The 19,731-nt window shown below is 41.0% G+C and overlaps 1 protein-coding gene across 1 annotated transcript in view; it reads right to left on the reverse strand.

Annotated features, from left to right (window-relative positions):
- Nucleotides 1–2,880: 2,880 nt before the first annotated feature.
- Nucleotides 2,881–19,731, reverse strand: part of PRSS48 (serine protease 48) — a 56,887-nt gene continuing 40,036 nt past the window's right edge. The window contains 3 exon segments of the mRNA XM_044913076.1: nt 2,881–3,042; nt 18,553–18,588; nt 18,591–18,854. Of these exon segments, the coding sequence (XP_044769011.1) occupies nt 2,881–3,042; nt 18,553–18,588; nt 18,591–18,854 (462 nt within the window).

The following is a 19,731-nucleotide window of genomic DNA, read 5'->3' on the forward strand; positions in this document are numbered from 1 at the left end:
AGCATGGGGCCATTCATGCAAATGATCCCTTCTTGTCACTACAGCCCTTATTTCTCCACAAGGACTCCCCCTCAGCACACACTAGCTCAGTGGAGGTAACGAGCTCTGGGATTATAAAGTACAGTTGTGTTACTCAGTTGAGATGTTAACTCTTGCCAGTGGAGGGTGTGGTTTGTAAGTAGAATTCATTTGGAGTAAGATTGTCATTTGAAGATTACTATTAATTAGGTAATGTGAAATGCCTAATATCAGAAACATTTTACCTCTTAAACTGTTCTATTCCTATTTCTTCTTAGAACATTTCTTGCGGTATTAAACTTTATAACATGGCGTGTGGTATTTTTCACAGTTCTGTAGCAATGGGTGCTCTAAACAGTGCTTCTCAAACTTTAATATGCCTACAAATCACCTGGAGATCTTATAAAAATGTGATCCCTAATTTAATAGGTTTGGGGTGGAGCCTGAGATTCTGCATTTCCAACAAGCTCCAGGTGACGCTGCTGCTTCTGGTCCGTGGACCACATTTTGTGTAACAATGCCTGCACCTAGTGCCTCCACTCCTCAGTGCCTCCACTCCTCAGTGCCAAGGTTCTCAACACTGGCTAGGCATCAGACTCAGGTGCAGCTTTAAAAAGAGACTATGCTCCTGATCCCATTTTCAGATTTCCTGATTTATAACTTCTGGAATAGTTGCTGGGGAGCTAGACTTTTGAACTTCCTCCGTGTGGGGTGAGATTCACTGGTTTAGTGTCCTGTTTAAAAATGTGATGTTGAGTGGTTTCAGTGTGATTTCTTGTAATTTGAACCGTTTATGTTTTTCCATCATAAGTAATTCATATTGTGATGTGATGTGATTGTGATGACTTGTAGTCAAACAGAATCCACCATGCATTTTATTTTATTTTTTATTAAAGTTTTTTTTTTTAAGATTTTATTTATTTATTTGAGAGAGAGCATGAGGGGGGGAGGGTCAGAGGGAGAAGCAGACTCCCCGCTGAGCAGGGAGCCTGATGCGGGACTCGATCCCGGGACTCCAGGATCATGACCTGAACCGAAGGCAGTCGCTTAACCAACTGAGCCACCCAGGCGCCCACCATGCATTTTATACAGGGATTTTATTTAATCCCTCTATTATCTTGTAGCATAACGAGGCTGCACTTAATGTTGTAAGGCACTATCATTGAAGTAACTAGAAAGCAATGTATGTGATAGTTATGTATTTTCACAGTGTAAAAAATAGAGGCCTGTTTGGTTAACCTGAGCTGATGGAGGCTTATTACAAGGATACACAGGTAAGTTGGAAGAAACAGGAAATGGCCTCAGAAATCATTCGGAAATAAGAGTTGCTCTGGGAAACTGATAGCAAATAGCGACTCCAGAGAACATTTCTTTGTAAGTTGGGATAACCGTTACTTGTATGTCAGTGATACCACCATTTTTGGTGACTTATTTTACTTCTGTTTGCTTCCGTGGCTTCTGAAGTTACTGGAGAATTGGCTTTCTCTTTCTTACAGTCAACCTCTTCAAGAAAGAGGCTCCAAGTAGGTTGTCCAGCTACTGTCCTATACCCTTTTGGGCAGGGTTCTCAGGCCAGTTTACCTCAGAGGCTCAGGACAAACTATAGATAGCTACCTTTTTGGACCCATCTCAGATCCCTTCTCCTGGGGGAGTGTGGTAGGGGACAATTGAGAATCACCTGCAGCTGCTTCTATTAGATAGGACTTTGGATCTCGGGGATGTTATGAGGTTTATTAGAATGCCGAGGATAAAACTGGCAGACTCCATGCATGACCTGAACACTGTGACTTCCAGTAATGGGTTCCATGAGGGGACAGACTTATTTTTTATTTTTATTTTTTTAAAGATTTTATTTATTTGAGAGAGAGAGAATGAGAGACAGAGAGCATGAGAGGGAGGAGGGTCAGGGGGAGAAGCAGACTCCCCGCCGAACAGGGAGCCGGATGCGGGACTCCAGGATCATGACCTGAGCCGAAGGCAGTCGCTTAACCAACTGAGCCACCCAGGCGCCCCTTTTTTTTCATTTTTATAGCCTCATAACTCAGTGACTGGCACTTACGGTCACTACATGTCTGCCAAATAGAATAGAATTGAACTTTTAAGAAATGATTTAATGTTACCTTATTTTTGTTTTATTTTGACCCAAATCCTTATGTACACTATGATGGAAAGGACATTCCTACTTTGTTCATGGATTACCCTGTTGAGAAGAAAGGATATGCTCTGACACCAAGAAACTTCACAGTTTTCCTATTTCCTTTTTAGTCTTAAGAGCTTTAGATGTTTGGGGCACCTGGGTGGCTCAGTTAAGCATCTGCCTTCAGCTCCGGTCATGATCCCAGGGTACTGGGATCAAGCCCTGGCATTGGGCTTCCTGCTCAGAGCCTGCTTCTCCCTCTGCATCTGCCCGCCCCCCCCCCCCCCCCCCCCCCCCCCCCCTCTCTCAAATAAATAAAATCTTCAGGGAAAAAAAAAAAAAGGTTTAGATGTTTGCCACTTGGTGTCATCAGTACAGCTGGTGCTGGGCTTTGGTCTCAAAGGGCAGCAAATGGATGTCAAGTCCAGAGCTGGGAGTCCTTCCTCACGGCCTCCCTTCCGGGTCTTCTTGGCCTCGGGGTTGGTAAAGCAGCTCCGCGGGGCCTTGAACTCGCGGGCACCTCAGCCCGCCGGCAGCGCAGCGCGGCCACCACAGACGGTTGTGGGTTCTCGCGGAGAGCGGCTCCTCCCCGCCCGGGGCGCCGCCATCTTGGGTCCCCATTGAACCCGCTTTCAAAGTACAAACGTAGATTTTGGATACTTGGCCACGGAAAGGAGGCTAATTTTCAGGTAAGGAGAGCGACGCTGGGAAGATAAGAGTCCCCGTTATTGCAGCCGGTGCTGCTGCTTAAAGGCCCCAGGCCCCTGAGGAAGGCATGACCAGCTGGGCAAGTGATAGGGCGTCATGTAGGGCGTCAAAGCAAGCAGCAAGTTCAACGCTGCGGACTTCACCTGACTTGGGGAAAGGAGGTTGCCGTTTGACAGCCGCTGCGGAAGAGGGGCAGTGATACTGAACATTTAGTACTAAGTCTTAATTATAGCGTTTGCTTTTAGTGTACGATAGTACTTAACATAGTACTTGGAACCAACCTTTCAGTAGTTCCTTGAGCAGAAGGATTTTGTAAACTTTTGTTCGCTGAGAAGAGAGGAAGCACTGAAATAAAAGCATTTATTTGAAAGGGTCTTAGAATTGCAGTTCAAGGGAGCACAGATTCGGGTAGCAGCTCAACACTGAGGTATGAGAGTCAGGGGTCTCTCTTAGCAGTTTGGGGACATATTGGAAACTTAAGTTTTCCAAAAATGATGATTGGAAGGTAATAATTACATTTTACAATTAATTAGTTTTCTGAGTATATTACAATTAATTATATTCTGAGTACAGTTATTAGGAAAATATTGTCTGCAGCGTCCAGTTTTTTTTATCAAGAATATAGGAATTGGGGCGCCTGGGTGGTTGAGTCGTTCAGCGTCTGCCTTCGGCTCAGGTCATGATCCCAGGGTTCTGGGATCGAGCCCTTCATCGGGCTCCCTGCTCAGCGGGAAGCCTGCTTCTCCCTCTCCCACTCCCCCTGCTTGTGTTCCTCTCTCGCTGTGTCTCTCTCTGTCAAATAAATAAATAAAATCTTAAAAAAAAAAAAAAAAAAGAATATAGGTGTAACAGTCTTGTGTTTGGTCATATGCTTTTGCCCAGTTCAATAGTCCAGAGTAGTTACTGTTTCAAAAAACAGGGTGAAGTTTTAGTCCCTAAAATAGAGTGACTCATGTTCAGAGGTTTTACACAGGTTCACACTTTGCAGAAGGTAATTTGGTGCTAATCACTTAATAGGTTTCCAAAGAATGTTTAATGATAATGAGGAATTATGGGTTTTAATTCCAATATTCTTTACTTCTTTGCTCATTTAATTGAAAACTAAATTTCTTACTCTGGTAGTAGGTTTTTAAAAATATCAACTTTTTGGCATGTTTGAACAAAATATTTTATTTATCAATCCCTTGTTTAGTGCTTAATATATGTCAAGAACTCATGTAATCCCCCTTAATAACATAAAGTCAGATTCTGTTTTTCAGATGAGAAAATTGAGGCGAAGAGAAATTAAGTGGAGCTGAGATTTGAACCCCTGCAGTCCTTTTTCTCCTTTAATTTAAAAATTTATATACAGGGGTGCCTGGGTGGCTCAGTCAATTAAAAGTCTACTTTCAGATCAACTCATATTCCCAGGGTCCTGGGGTCCAGCCTCCAGTTGGTCGTGTCCCTCTCCCTGCTGAGCAGGGAGTATCCTTCTCACTCAGCTCCTCCCTCTGCTCGTGGTCTCTCTGGCATGTGTGCTCTCTCAAACAAATAAAATCTTTAAAAAAAAAAAATTTATATACAGTAAAATTGACTTTTTTTTTGGTACTTCTATGACTTTGAATACATGTAGAGATTCATGTGACTACCACCATTGTCAGGATACAAAATGCTTTCATCACCTTGAAATTCCTGTGCTGTCCCTTAGAGTCAAACCTTCCCTACACCCTTAGCCCCTGGCAACCACTGATCTATTATTCTCTGTCTCTGTAGCTTTAACTTTTCCAGAATATGGTATAAATGGAACCGTAATGAATCTGACCTTTGAGACTGACTTCCTTCACCCAACACAATGTTGTGGAGATTCATTTGTATTGTTATATTGTACCAATAGTTTGTTCCGTTTTACTGCTGAGAATTCTGTGAATGTACCACAGTTTATCCATTTACCTGATGAAGGATATTTAGGTTGTTTTCAGTTTTTGGAGATTATGAATAAGCTGCTGTAGATATTCATACATAGTTTTTTTGTGTAAATGTTTTTATTTCTCTAAAAGTACCTAGATACCAGTTTGTTGCATCATATGGTAAATGTATGTTTTAACTTTATAAGAAACTGCCAAACTATTTTCCAGAGTGGTGCTATACCAGTTTGTATTATTGCCATATGTATGAGAATTGCATTTGTTCCACATCCTCATCAGCACTTGGTATTGGCTGGTTTTTCTTACTTGTTTTTGCTGTTCTGGTAGACGTATAGTCATATTTCATTGTGGCTTTAATGTGCATTTCCTTAATGGATAATGATGTTGAGCATCTTTTCATGTGGTTAATTGATATCCATATATTGTCTTTGCACATTTTAAAATTAAGTTGGTTGTTTGCCTATTGTGGAGTTAAGAGTTCTTCATATATTTTGCATTCCAATCTTTTGCTGGATATGAGATTTAAAGATCGTTCTTCTAGTCTGCAGCTAAGTTTTTCATTCTATTAGCAGTATCTTTAGCTCTTTGAACATCTTGAAAATAGCTAATTTAAAGTGTCTTTTAAGTCCAGTGTCTGTGCTTCCACAGGAACCATTTATATTGTCTCCCTCCTCCCCCCCCCCCACGTGGGCTATGTTTGTTTCTTTGCATTCCTTGTAATTTTTTGTTGAAAACTGGACATTTTGAATATTACAGTGTAGCAATTCTGGAAATCAGATTGTTCTCCCACCCCAAGGTTTATTATTACTGCTACTTTGGGTATCGTTTGTTTAGTGACTTTTCTTTTCTTTTTTTTTAAAGATTTTATTTATTTATTTGAGAGAGAGAGAGAGAGTGAGCACGAGAGTGGGGAGCGGGAGAGGGAGAAGCAGACTCCCCGCTGAGCAGGGAGCCCAATGCGGGACTCGATCCCGGAACTCCAGGATCATGACCTGAGCTGAAGGCAGTCGCCCAACCAACTGAGCCACCCAGGCGCCCTGTTTAGTGACTTTTCTGAACTAATTTTGTAAAGTATGTGTTCTTTGTGATGTGTGGCACTGAAGTCTTAGTTTCATTACCTTAATGGTCAGTTAGTGATTGGATAGTTTTCCTTAAATGTCTAGAGGCCCCCCTGCCATCTCCTAGTCTTTGCAGTGGGCTCTGTGTGCATATCACAGCACACCTTCAAGGCCCAGCCGGGCAGTGTACAAGTTTGTTTAGCCTTCACTTCCTGCTTGTGCAGAGCCTGAAGATCTGCCAGAGATGAGAGTTGAGGGCCTTCTCAGATCTTTTCTGAGCATGCGCCCACCCTGGGAATGCCCATGGCTTTCTAGATTCCCCGGGAATGTGCAGGAGCTTTTCAAAGTCCTTATTCCCTAAAGCATTTTATTCTCCAGTCTTTTCTTCCAATGTCTGGTTAGTCTATTATATAGTTTCCCCCAACTGTTACCCATTGTCTCATGCAGCAGCAACTGATGTGTTTATTCGCCCGTAAATATTTTAAAGAAACTTCATCCAGCTAGACACTTTTTAGCACTTGGAGGGTTCTGAGTTAAGCAAGATAAAGGCAAGTCTTTTGTGCTGGTCTTTCAAGGCACCCATTTTACAGTTGACCTGTAAAAAGCACAGGTGTGAACTGTGTGGGTCCACTTATACACAGATTTTTTTTTTTTGATCAGTGTAGTACTATAAATATTTTCTCAATAACATTCTTTAGTTTACTTTATTGTAAGAATACAGTATATAATACATGTAACGTATGTGTTAATGGACTATGTTATCAGTAAGGCTTCTAGTCAACGGTAAGCTTTTTGTAGTTAAGTTTTGGGGGAGTCAAAAGTTCTGTGTGGATTTTCAACTGCATGGAGGGTCGGCATCCTTAACCTCCCCCTACGTTGTTCAAGGGTCCACTGTATTACAATTTGTGCATGAGGTCTGTTCTACTCTTTTTTTTTTTTTTGTCCTTCTTTTGATACTGGTACTAAGAAGGCAAGCTATTTTCAAGGCTACCACTGAGCTGGAGAATGGGGGATGGAATCAGGGTAAGTTAAAATGTTATAAAGCTTATTACTTTAACCAAAATTCAGATTGTTTTTAAGTGTTTCACTGGACTTAGGTGCAATAAGAGGTTGTTGCAAGCTGTTGGTTAGTTTCCAGAGTTCCAGAAAAGGTGGTTCTGCCAGTTCCTACCAGTTTTTTTTTTTTTTTTAATTGATTTTACATAGGACAGACTTTTGGAACTCCTTACTCTGCCATTTTCACTGATGTTACTCAAGTATGGATTTTAAAAAAATCTGATTGTCTTTTTATGAGCAAGTTAGCCCAGGTTTTCCCAATTAATACCAAAAGAGAAGGTGTGGATATTCTTATTCATTCTGAAGTGTTTGTGTATTGTACAGTAGCATTATCAGAGTATTTCAGGAGTCTTGCTCATTGGGTTACAGTGCTGGGGTCAAGACCCTCCATTTAAACCCTATGTAGGCAGCATGCTTTTCTCAATTCCAGGCCATAGACAATCCTTAATCTCTCTGTTGCTTTTTTTTTTTTTAAAAAACATGATTGCTAAGGGATATCTGGCCAGGGGAACTCCATATTCCTCTTGTTGTTAAAAGAGAAAGTAGCTTTTTTTTTTTTTTGATTTATTAGAGCGAGAGAGAGACACACACGCACAGAGCACAAGCAGAGGGAGGGGCAGGCTGAGCAAGGAGACTGATGTAGGACTCAATCCCAGGACCCCGGGATCGTGATCTGAGCCGAAAGCTGATTCTTAACAGACTGAGCCACCCAGGCATCCCAAGAGAAAGTAGCTTTATTGCACTGTTGGCACTGTTGTGATTGATATAAATCAGTCATGTGTTAACACTCTGGGGAGTGGAATTGATGAGGGCGTAGTGTGTGTCACTTTATATATTTCTGTATTGTTTGAGTTTCCTCCAATGACTATTACTTGAAGAAACATTTAAAATACCATGTGAAATAATTGCCTACTGGTCTACTCTATTTGTAGCTCATATTATGCTCTTTAAAAAAATAGCCTCAAGAGAGTTATTGCAGGGGCGCCTGGGTGGCTCAGTAGTTTAGCGTCTGCCTTCAACTCAGGTCATGATCCCAGGGTCCTGGGATCAAGCCCCACATCGGACTCCTTGCTCAGCGGGAAGCCTTCTCCTCCCTCGCCCTCTCCCACTCCCCCTGCTTGTGTTCCCTCTATTGATGTGTCTCTCTCTGTCAAATAAGTAAATAAAATCTTTTTTTTTATAGTTGGTTTTTTAAAAAAATTTATTTGAGAGGGAGGGAGGGAGAGAGAGAAAGCACGAGCGGGGGGGGGGGGGGGGGGGGGGGGGAGAAGCAGGCCCCTGCCGAGCAGGGAGCCCGATGGGGGGCGCGATCCCAGGGCCCTGGGATCATGACCTGAGCAGAAGGCAGACGCTTAACTGACTGAGCCACCCAGGCGCCCCAATAAATAAAATCTTTAAAAAAAAAAAAGATGAGTTATTGCAATGATCATAGCAAATGCTGTCCTGTTGATAAAAGAAATGATAAAGTTGAGGACACGATAATAGAGGGAGGTATATAATTGTGTTTCCAGTGAAGATCATTTTTCAGGCATTGGGTAATTTATCATTTGTTCACCTATTCGATCTTACAATATTCAGTTGTTTATATGAAAGCCATAATAACTTGAAAAGCAAATCCGCATTTATAACCAAACTGTTGAAAGCTATTTAATATAATCAAAACCTACCCTTAGCATTCTCTGCCTTATACTTTCCTGTATATCTCATCTCCATCTTGTGACCCAACAGAACCTTTTGTAGAGGACTAAATTCAGGAGACTGCATTCTAATGCTCAAATTGCAACTAGCCGGTTGTATGACCTTGATTTAATCTCTCTGGGTCTCAGATTCATCATTGACGGTGTAAAGGATTTAGGCCAGTGATCTGGAAACTAAATTCCTATGGGCCAAATCTGACTCACTGTTTCTGTAAATAAAGTTTTATTGCAACACAGTGGTGCTCATTCATTTACATATTGTCTGTGGCTGCTTTTGTGCTGTATCTGCAGAGTTGAGTAGTTCTGACAGTCATGTGGCCCGCGAGCCTAAAATATTTGCTGTCCAGCCCTTTATGGAAAAAGTTTGCTGTAACCGAGTAACAAGTTTCCTTCCAGTTTAGTTTTGGGATACTTGGGCCAACTTTTTTTTTTTTTTAACCATAGGATTGCTTCTTAGTAGATCAACAGAAAAATTCAACTGGAAGAGGGGAAACAAACAAATCATATATTGTTATTTGTTAGACACCTATGTCTATCATAAATCTGTCATACCTTGTTGTTAATGCTGTGGTTACAAACAACCTCTAAAGCTCAGTATCTTAGAACAGTTATATTCAATTGGCGAGCTATAGCTCAGCCTCACTTGTCTTCTTCATTCTGGGATCCTGGCTGAAGGAGCAATCCCTAACTGGGAAAACGAACAATGGACAAATCATGTGCCACCTCTTAAAACCTCTGTTTAGAAGTAGCTTATAGGGTGCCTGGGTGGCTCAGTTGGTTGGGCGACTGCCTTCGGCTCAGGTCATGATCCTGGAGTCCCTGGATCGAGTCCCGCATCGGGCTCCCTGCACGGCGGGGAGTCTGCTCCTCCCTCTGACCCTCCCCCCTCTCATGTGCTCTCTCTCATTCTCTCTGTCTCAGATAAATAAATAAAATCTTTAAAAAAAAAAAAAAAAAAAAAGAAGTAGCTTATATTACTTCTACTCACATTTCTTTGGTCAACAATGTTAGTGATGTAGGGAAGTGTAGTCTTTCTGCTGGAGGCCCTGCAAGTCCCCTGGCACCTTGAGTGGGTGGATAATCCTTCTCCAGGGAGGGCTGTGAGTCATTGGGAACAGCAGCATCTACCACAGCCTCCTTAAAGGTTCGCTAGTGTGAGCAGACTGGAACCATGGCAAAAACTTGGGTTTTAGGGTTCTTTGTGTGTTATTTTTCATGAACTTTCTGTAACTAGTAAGTAACTAAAAATTGGCCCATTGAGCTTTTGGAATATATTTTAATTCTCTCAGCTTGCTTATTTGATAAATGCTCAGTGTAAGAATATAATGTGTTTTTTTGGATTTTTTTTTTTTTTTTTTTTAATAGATTCTTGATGTCTTTAACCTATATTTCTCACCCTGAAACCTAGGTAGAGTTCCTAAATTCCTCCCCCACCATAATGATTACTTACATTTTTTAATCATCTCTTACCAAATTCTATTGAACATATATTCCTATGTGGCCCTGGACTCAGTCTTCTCTCTCTGTCCTCATTGCTGCCATCCTGGTCCAGATATCTTTCTCCATTCGCAGTGGCCTTGTACCTAGCTTTTCTCCCTCCAGACTTGCTTTTCTGTAATTCATTCTCTACACATCCATCAAAGTGTTTTTTTCTAAAATGCAAATTGACCATGTTCTTCCCCAGCATTAAAATCTTTCAGTGTCTTGTACATTGTATCCTCCCCTTAAAACTCAGGTTTCTTGATATGGCCTTGCACCTTTTTTTCCTGGGAATTCCCAGATCTATCCTGTTATGCTTGTCTTTGTTCAAGAAAGATTTTTCTAGAGCCTACTTTATGAATTCACACAGTATTTGGTAGATGTTTTCCACTTGTAGAGATTCAAACACTTGATGAAAAATATTGTGCAAAACTGTGTGCAGTTTTGTTTTTTTTTTAAGATTTTATTTGTTTGAGAGTGCCGTGCGAATGAGGGTGGGGCAGAGGGAAGGGAGAGGGACAGACTCGAGCGGAACCCCATGAGGGGCTTGATCTCATGACCCTGAGATTATGACCTGAGCCGAAACCAAGAGTTGGACTCTGACTGAGCCACCCAGGCGCCCCGCTGACTGTGTACAGTTTTGAGTATGGTCCAACAGAAGGGTGCTCCTATCCTGATGCTCAGTTGATCTTTCTTGGAAGAGCTTGGTTAGGCCTGATGAGCTGCAAAGAAAGGTAGGTTGACATTGGTTTTGTTTGCTTTCTCTGTGACCTGCTTTTAGAAGTTTTAAAATGTATCCATTTTGGAACTAGTCATTTATTTGGCCTCTTTTAGTGAAGTAACATATTTTTCCTTATGATACCAACTCAGCAGCTTCTGGACAAAAGAATGTGGAAAAAAGTGCATTTTTTAGAATACTATCTCCTTGAGGTCTTTCATGTTAGGTCTCTGTTTCAGAAGTAAAAATAGCTTCATTGAACCTCACAGGGGGTTAGGAGATTTCTCCTGACATCCAAATACTTGTCTCTGAAGATGATCTAGTGATTTTAGTTTTTAAGGCCAAATGTTTTCATTATTTAAAAAATTCATTGACACAAAATTTCTTTGATCAGCCAACTGTTATCCTTTTTATCTAGTCTAGTTATATGGAATTATTATTATTATTTTTTTAAAGAGTTTGATCCTTCTTTTTTTTTTTTTAAAGATTTTATTTATTTATTCATGAGAGACAGAGGCAGAGGGAGAAGCAGGCTCCCCGCAGAGCAGGGAGCCCGATGCGGGACTCTATCCCAGGACCCTGGGGTCATGACCTGAGCCGAAGGCAGATGCTCAACCGACTGAGCCACCCAGGCGTCTCTATATGGAATTATTAATAAAATGAATCAAATATCTCTCATTTCTGAGGCTTTGCAGATGTTGTAACCACAGCTTTGTGTTATAAGCTAATTTTAAAAAGCAGGCTTAATTTTTTTTTTTAAAGCAAGCTTAAAAAAAAAAAAACCCCACAACTGTACAGCTGTATGTATAAACAGTTAAATAAGGAGTCAGAGGCATCCTGACCACATTCTTAAGCATGAGGAATGTAAAAGGTGGTAGTGAGAAGTACAGTGGTTACATGGGGGATTTGAACTTTCTATGTTAGATATTTCTGTAACATTTCTATTATGCGGGGCCTGAACTCAGGACCCTGAGATCAAGACCTGAGTGGAGATCAAAAGTTAGATGCTTAACGACTGAGCCACCCAGGCACCCCTCTAATTTTTTTTTTTATAAGCGGTATTGGGAAACAAATTTTTAAAGATTTTTTTTTTTTAATGAAGAGTTACTTGGAGGGCGTGCCTGGGTAGCTCAGTTGGTTAAGCGACTGCCTTCAGCTCAGGTCATGATCCTGGAGTCCCGGGATCGAGTCCCGCATCGGGCTCCCTGCTCAGCGGGGGGTCTGTTTCTCCCTCTAATCCTCCCCCCCCCATGTGCACGTGCGCCTCTCTCTCTCTCATTCTTCTCTCTCAAATAAATAAATCTTTAAAAAAGGAAAGAGTTACTTGGTTCCCTCCTCCTTGGAGGGAACAGTCTTCTTATCAGGGTTAGAACAGGCTGCCTTGTGGTTACTTAAAATATTCTGCAGGTTCTAGGAATCCTTGAGCATCTTGAAATTACATGAAAATGTGTGTAGGCATAAGTGTTTTGGGGCACAGGGTGAGAGTTTGGGGAAGAGGGTCCATAATTCAAACAGATTCTTGTGAGTCTATTTCTCTAGTCTTGCCCTCTCTAAGCTTCAAACTGTCTGCTTGGCATTGTTAGTTGGGTATCTGATAGGCTTCTCAAATCTAAGATGAATATATTCCTTTCCTGTTGCTGCTGTAACAAATTAGTACAACTTTAGTGCCTTCCAACAACATGTATCTATTGTCCCACAGTTCTGGAGATCAAAAGTCTGAAATCGTTTCACTGGGCTAAAATCAAGGTGTCGTAGGTCTGGGTTCCGTCTGCAGGCTCTAGGGGAGAATCATCTCTTTGCCTTTTTTTACTTCTAGAGGCTGACTGCACTCTTTGGCTTGTAGCCCCTTGCTCCGTCCTCTGATCCAGCAGCATAGCATCTTTGCTCCTCTCTCCCTTCTGCTTCAGTCTGTGTGTCTTTTGCATAGTCGCGAAAACACCTCAGACTCCCACTCTCCTGCATTCCTTTTATAAGAAAATTTGTGATTCTGTTGGGCTCACCCAGATAATTCAGCATAATTTCTCCATCTCAAAATGTTTAACTTAATTATGTAGAGAAAGTCTTTTTTACCAGATAAGGTCACATAGTCACAGGTTCTGGGGATTACAAGATTGACATCCTTGGGGGAATTCAGGTACCACTGGATTGGGTAGCCTGTCAAATCTTTTCCTCTTCCATCCTTCCTCATTTCATTTAATAGGATGACCATTCTGAGGCCAGTAACCTAGGAGTCATTCTAGATTTCTCTTTTTAGGTCCTTTTCTTTCACATCCTTCTATCCCAATTACCAATCTCATCATCCACATCCAGTCCATTCACATCATATCTAAATCTAAATCAAATATCTAAATCAAATATCTAAATCAATATCAAAATACCAAAAAATCAATATCTAAAAGTTTTATCTCTGTTTTACTCAACTGCATCTAGAATCTATCCTTTGATCACTAATTTCCACTAAAATCAGGAGCTTTTAGCATCTTGGAGTCCTAGGCCCTCATCCTATCTTATTCTTTTCACTCCTGGGTATTCATAGTTAATTATGGTACAAGGTAGTGTGGGCTAGTGTCGTAAGAGTGGCACCAAGTGCCACAGGACTAGACCCCAGTCACTCTCTTCCAACCACATGGCGAGGGGAAGTGAACACTTACATGGTAGAAGATGCCATGGAGAGAATTTGGGTCGGTCGAGGGTGATTATCCTGAACAACAATTAGAATTTCCTATTAAAGATTTCAATCTTTTTTATTCTGAGGACAATGAACATTTTCTCTTAATGTTGATAGTAGGGAATATAATGAGTCTAACCTCTGGTTATTTTGAGTGACTCCTTCCTCTTCCTCCCTTTCCTGAAGAAGGAATATGTTTAATAAAATTCTCAGCTGATTTCTAGTATGTAAATAAACTACACATAGTCAAATGTGGTGGGGAGAATAGTATAGCTTCAGAATGAAGTCAAGCATCTGAAAAGATAAAATAGCCACTGTTGAAATAACATCAAAATACAACCTCCACATTTTATTATTTTGAATTCTTTTTCCAGAATGTCCCCACATTTTGAGGGTGACTTTACAATAGCGAAATAAAGGAAATAAAGTGAAATAAAGGAAAATAAGTGAAATGGTGAAATAAAGGAAGAATGGGCGATTACTTGAAATAGTCCATTTGTTATATTAATAAAAGATCTGGAAATAGTTATATAATTTTCCCCCACTTTTAGGGGGGAAAATTGCTGATAGCCTTAGTGTACAGCTTTATTTGTTAAATGTGACCTTAGCAAAATTCCTAAAGATGTGAAAGTGAAAATTGGAGCATATTAAACCAGATATTCCGAGGAATAAAGTGTTCTACAAATTAAAATCGATTTTTAAAGCAGAAATGCTGCTGAGCCCCCCTCCAAAATAGAGAGTAAAGATGTCCCTATTTATTTCTTCCCCATTTGGTCATTTGTGGTGTCATTGACTAAATTTGTTACCAGTAAGTACTTGACATTTTAGTTGCATGAATACAAATGTTTATTGATCCCCCCCCCGCCCCTGGCAATGTGTACCCGTTGCTATATCATATAGTGGGTTAAGCTTTACGTTTTGTGTGTTAGCATTTGAAACAGAAAATGTATGTAATTGGTTTGAACCTTTTTTTGAAATGGTCACAAGGATTATTTAGAAGATCTTTAGAGAGTCCTAAATACATACAGACTAATCATTTTTATTTAAACAGGAGAAAAATTTCCCTGTTTTTTAAAAATACCTTTATTGAGATATAATTCACACACCATATAGTTCACCCATTTCCTGTTAATTTTTAAAACCATTTCCTAGGGTCCTTTCAGTGTGCTTTTTAGATATTCACTACCTCTTTTTCTTAACCAATAGACAGAAATAAGTGGGTTGAGGTTTATGAGAGAAGGGTATTTCAGGAGTAGAGGGCAGATAAAACAAGGCCTAGAGGTAGAAGCGGGATGAAGGAGGGAGAAGAACATTGGTCTGGGTAAGAAGGAAAAAAGACAAATAGGAAGTTAGGGAGGTGTCTTAATGATGAATTATAAAGTAGATGGTAAGAAACCTGGGCTTGTGCTTTTCTTCACCTTGGTTTGTGGGGCCCTATTGTAAGGGTAGTACAGGTGGGGAGTAGGGCAGACAACAACACACAGCCTTATGGAATCAAACCTTCCTCACTGATGCTCCAGGATACTGTATGTAGCCCTCGTGTTTTGCTCATTAGTACGTTGGTATCAGATTCTTATTCTCTCTGCTTGTCTAACTCTGCTGCCATCTGACTACCCTCTCTACCATCCTAGCCCCCTCATGTCCTCTGCATACTCCGATGCACTGTGGTAGGAAATTTTCTGTTCTTCTTTCATCATTCCCCTGCTCTTAGCCCTCCAGTGCCCTCTCATTGCACTGAGAATAAAATTCAGAGTCCTTATAGGGACCTTCCAGGCTCTGTAGGACCTGCACTCAGCACCCTCTCTGGTCTCAGTTCATCCCCTTCTCCCTCTTTGCTCACAGTGTTCTAGCATTGCACTGACTTCTCTGTTCTTCCTCACACACGCACCTAGCATACTTCCAACTCAGAACCTTTGTACTTGTTATTCACTCTACCTGGAATGTTCTTTCTCAGGATTTTTTTTTTTTTTCCTATCCTCCTTTATGTAGACCTCTATATAATGTCATCTTCTTAGGGAAATTTCCCTGACCACCCTATCTAAAGTGGAATCCCCCACCGTGATACTCTATTTGCTTCTTCTCTTTTGTTTTTATCAGACTTTCCTATACATGACATTATAACAAATATTTATTTTGCATTTGATTATTGTCTCTCTCCCCCACTGGAATGTAAACTCCATGAAGGCAGGCTTAATGTGTTGAATGTACTGCAGTATCCTCAGTGGCCAGAATGGTGCCTAGAACATGGTGGGCACTTAATACTGTTGAGTGCATGCTGAATACTAGACGATGCATACTCACACTTCCCAGGAGGGGATCTGTTGGGTTGTCCAGTATTGAGTGCATCTGTCAGGTAAGATTTTAGGCCAACTGCCCCACCACCTCTGGGCAGCTGTTTGATCAGGTGCTTATCCCTGGTACATCCAACCAGTAGTGGCCAGGACAGTGAGGTCATGTGGTCCTCTTCCCTTTGAATGGTCTGGTCCCTCCAAAAGTTTTTAAGTTTCACCTCTTGGTTCATGAGAAAAATTTTGCCAGATCCCATGCTGCAGAACAGGTACTTCCTAAGAGTCTGGAGAAATGATAGGAAGCAATATTTTGGCTTTCTTGACCTTCTTTATGTCCTCTTGCTGTGTTGTCTTGGCACATACTTTTGTGTGCTTTCTCTTCCTGTTTGTTTTGATCTTAGTCTGTCCTTTCTCCTCTATTTTCCTTTCTTGCCCCTTTTTTCTCTCTTGTTCTTTTTTCTCAGTTGCCATTTTGCTTTGCCCTCTATGTCATTCCAGCGGTTGCCTAGCTTAAATCCTTTCCTCCAGAAACCTTCCAACTTACCTGTTTTATGTCCTCTTTTCTCTCCTTCGTTTGTTATGGCTGGAGAGAGATGAGAAGGAGAACAAGACTGAAGTGTTCTTTCCTTCATTCTTTTATTTAACTAATATTTGAAAGTCTACTTTGTGTAAGACGTTGTGTCAGGTTCTGGGCTACCTCCATAAACAAAATACCCAGGTTGTTAGTTGGGGAAACGAAGAGGTTGAGTGATCATCATTCATTCATTCGTTCGTTCAACAAGTATTTAGTGAAACTAGGATACAGTGCTTGGCAAAAACAAAAATCCTTACATTTTGGTAAGACGTACATTAACTAGACAATTACACGAATGAATAATATATTACAGCTGTGTTGAGTCCTACGAAGGAGGGCTCCATAATGCTATGAGAATATACAGTGGGGGATTTGTTCTGGTCGGGAGAGATGGGGACAGCTTCCTTGAGGAAGTGAAAGGTGAGTTGAGATCTGAGGCACAGTAAGAATTAACTAGGCAAAGGCAGTAGGAGAGCAGGAATAGCAGATGCAGAAGTCCGGCGCTGAGAGGGGATTTGGAACATCTGAAGAATTGAAAGCGTGGAGAGCAGGGTGCTGTGAGGCTGAAGAAGTGGGCGGGGATCAGAACCTGCATGGCTTTGTCAGCCCTCTTAGGGACTTTGGTCCCCTTATCCTCTGAGCAAGGAGATGTCTTTGAAGTGCTGAAGCAGGGAAAATGGGGGGAGAAATGTATTAAAAAATCTTTATTTTTAAAAAATCTTTATTTTTAAAACTAGTCTGAAGGCTGTGGAGAATAAATGGAGTTGAGCATAGGTGTAAGTGAGGGAAGGGACATGGGGTTTGGCGGGTAGTGGCCGTCCAGAAGACAGACGGGGTTAATGGCTAGCAAGGATTTTAAGTTTCCGAATCTACCCTCACTTCCTATTAAAGGTATTTGTTTATCCAAAAAGTTGGGTTTTTTGAAAGTTGACTTACCATGAAAGACACAGATGCAATAAAACTTTCAAGTTCATTCAAATGAGAAATGAAGGATGATTTATTTTTTTTATTTTTATTTTTTAAAGATTTTATTTATTTATTTGACAGAGAGAGAGATAGCGAGAGAGGGAACACAAGCAGGGGGAGTGGGAGAGGGAGAAGCAGGCTTCTCACAGAGCAGGGAGCCCGAAGCGGGGCTCGATCCCAGGACCCTGGGATCATGACCTGAGCCGAAGGCAGATGCTTAATGATTGAGCCACCCAGGCGCTCCAAGGATGATTTAAATAAAAAGAGATGTGAATGGAATTATACTCAATAATCTAGGATAAAGGTAATGACTGAAATTGAGTATATAACTTAGCTCTGAGCTCCTGGAAGCCTAGGTAAAGTAGGAAATAGTAGGTCATGGGATGGATTAATAAAAAGAAGCATGCTAGTTAAGCAAGGGATGTTATCCTGTCCTTATTAAACATTTAAAGTACTTTATTATTGGAGTAACATTAAACAACCTGAGCAGGTCCAGATTATTGAAACCTAAGACCTCAGCTTTTGAGATCCTGGCATTAATCCATTTTTTGGTAGTAGGTCACATTGGTATTTCAAAAAGTAAAAATTTCAGAAAAATGAATTATATATACACATTTTTTATTTGACTCCTTGCAGAGGCAAAGTATAGGTTAGGAGAGGAAGTGAGTAATATAGACAAGAAGCCCATAATGCAAGCCATGGACCCAAAGTAAGCTCTTTTTTTTTTTTTTTTTAATTATTTTTGAGAGAGAGTGAGCAAGAGAGAGAGAGCACAAGCAGGGGGAGCGGCAGGCAGAGGGAGAGGGAGAAGCAGGCTCCCCGCTGAGCAGGGAGCCCGATGCGGGGCTCAATCCCAGGATCCTGGGATCATGACCTGAGCCGAAGGCAGACGCTTAACCAACTGAGCCACCCAGGGGCCCCCAAAGTAAACTCTTAATATATTTCCTGAGGACTTTCCCTTTGCCTTCACAGATACTTCTTTTCTTGCCCTCTTCTCCAGTAGCCATTTATTTGTGTCCATAATTACTTATTCATAGAAGGTACCTTTCTTGCCTTGTAAGATTCATAGTCAGGGACAAAGAATGCCGTGCACAGAAGCGGCAGCCTTATTTCTCAGCTACTCACATTCCAACCCCTAAAACATACTTTTAGAATAAAGAACCTCAAAACCAAAATCATTTCTAATTATTTTAATGAAGTAATCCAGGGTTCCTAGCGACTCTCTGTGAGTTCTCTGCTCCTGGGGCTTAATCTCTGTGTATTCCCACCCTGACCCTGTACTTGGCCAGTGGCTTTAGCTATACTGTTTACTCTCCTGGTACAGTGTTAGGCCCAAAGGCACAGAAGGGTCCCAGCAGGGCCAGAGAGAGCAGTACAGTAAGGTACAGGAAGTCAGGTAAGTCCAAATTATTGGCACCCAAGACCTCAGCTCTTGAGATAGTGGTCTTAATCCATTTTTGATAGTAGATCACGCTGGTGTAGACTCCAGGGAGAGATTCAGCACAGCCTATTCCCCAGCTTACTAGTCCTATCTGGGTCCATACACCGTTAATATGACATGACAGAGGTCCTCCAGAATCACCCTGAGGAAAGATAAAGGTCGTGAGTGTAGTGAAAAGGGACCTTGAAGAGGAAAGTGGTCACAAGAGGTGGAGAGTTCCTTAGAATGGGGCAATGGAACCCATGGAGCTGGAGAACTCTAGAGGGAGCTGGACTTCTTACTGCATTAGGGGAAGATCATGGGATTTCTAGAATCCTACAATTTGAAATTGGCAGAGACCTTAGCTAAATATATCAGTAGTTATATCTGTGATAAAAAAGAGAAATTAATGTGATGAATTTTTTCCCTAAAGGTAAATTTATTTCAGTTGAATGAACTGTCCTTATTTTTCTATTCTTAGGTTCTTATTGCCTTTTTTTAGTGTTAAAATAATCTTTTCTTATGTAAAATGATAGAGATAGTAGTTGATGGTTTGTCTTTCAATCTTGCTGTCTCTTTTTCTAACAGCTTTATTGAGACATAATTCATATACTACACAATTCACCCATTTAAAGTGTACAGTTCAGTGGTTTTTAGTATATTCACAATGTTGTTTAACCATCACCACATTTTCATCACCTTCAGAAGAAACCCCATACCCATTAACAGTCACCCTCATTTCCTCTCAGCCCTAGGCCAGCTGGTAATCTGCTTTCTGCCTCTATGAATTTGCATATTCTGGACATACTGTATAAATGGAACCATATGATATATGATCTTTTGTGTCTAGCTTCTTTCACTTAGCATTCCGTTTTCAAGGTTCATCCTTGTAGCATCTATCAGTGCTCCATTCCTTTTTATGGCTGAAAATTATTCCGTTATTTGGATATACCACATTTTGTTGATCTCATCCTCAGTTGGTGGGCATTTGGATTATTCTCACTTTTTGGCTATTATGAATAATGCTGCTATGAATATTC

The sequence above is a fragment of the Neomonachus schauinslandi genome, chromosome 2, assembly GCF_002201575.2.
Source record: "Neomonachus schauinslandi chromosome 2, ASM220157v2, whole genome shotgun sequence".
Classification (NCBI taxonomy): domain Eukaryota; kingdom Metazoa; phylum Chordata; class Mammalia; order Carnivora; family Phocidae; genus Neomonachus; species Neomonachus schauinslandi.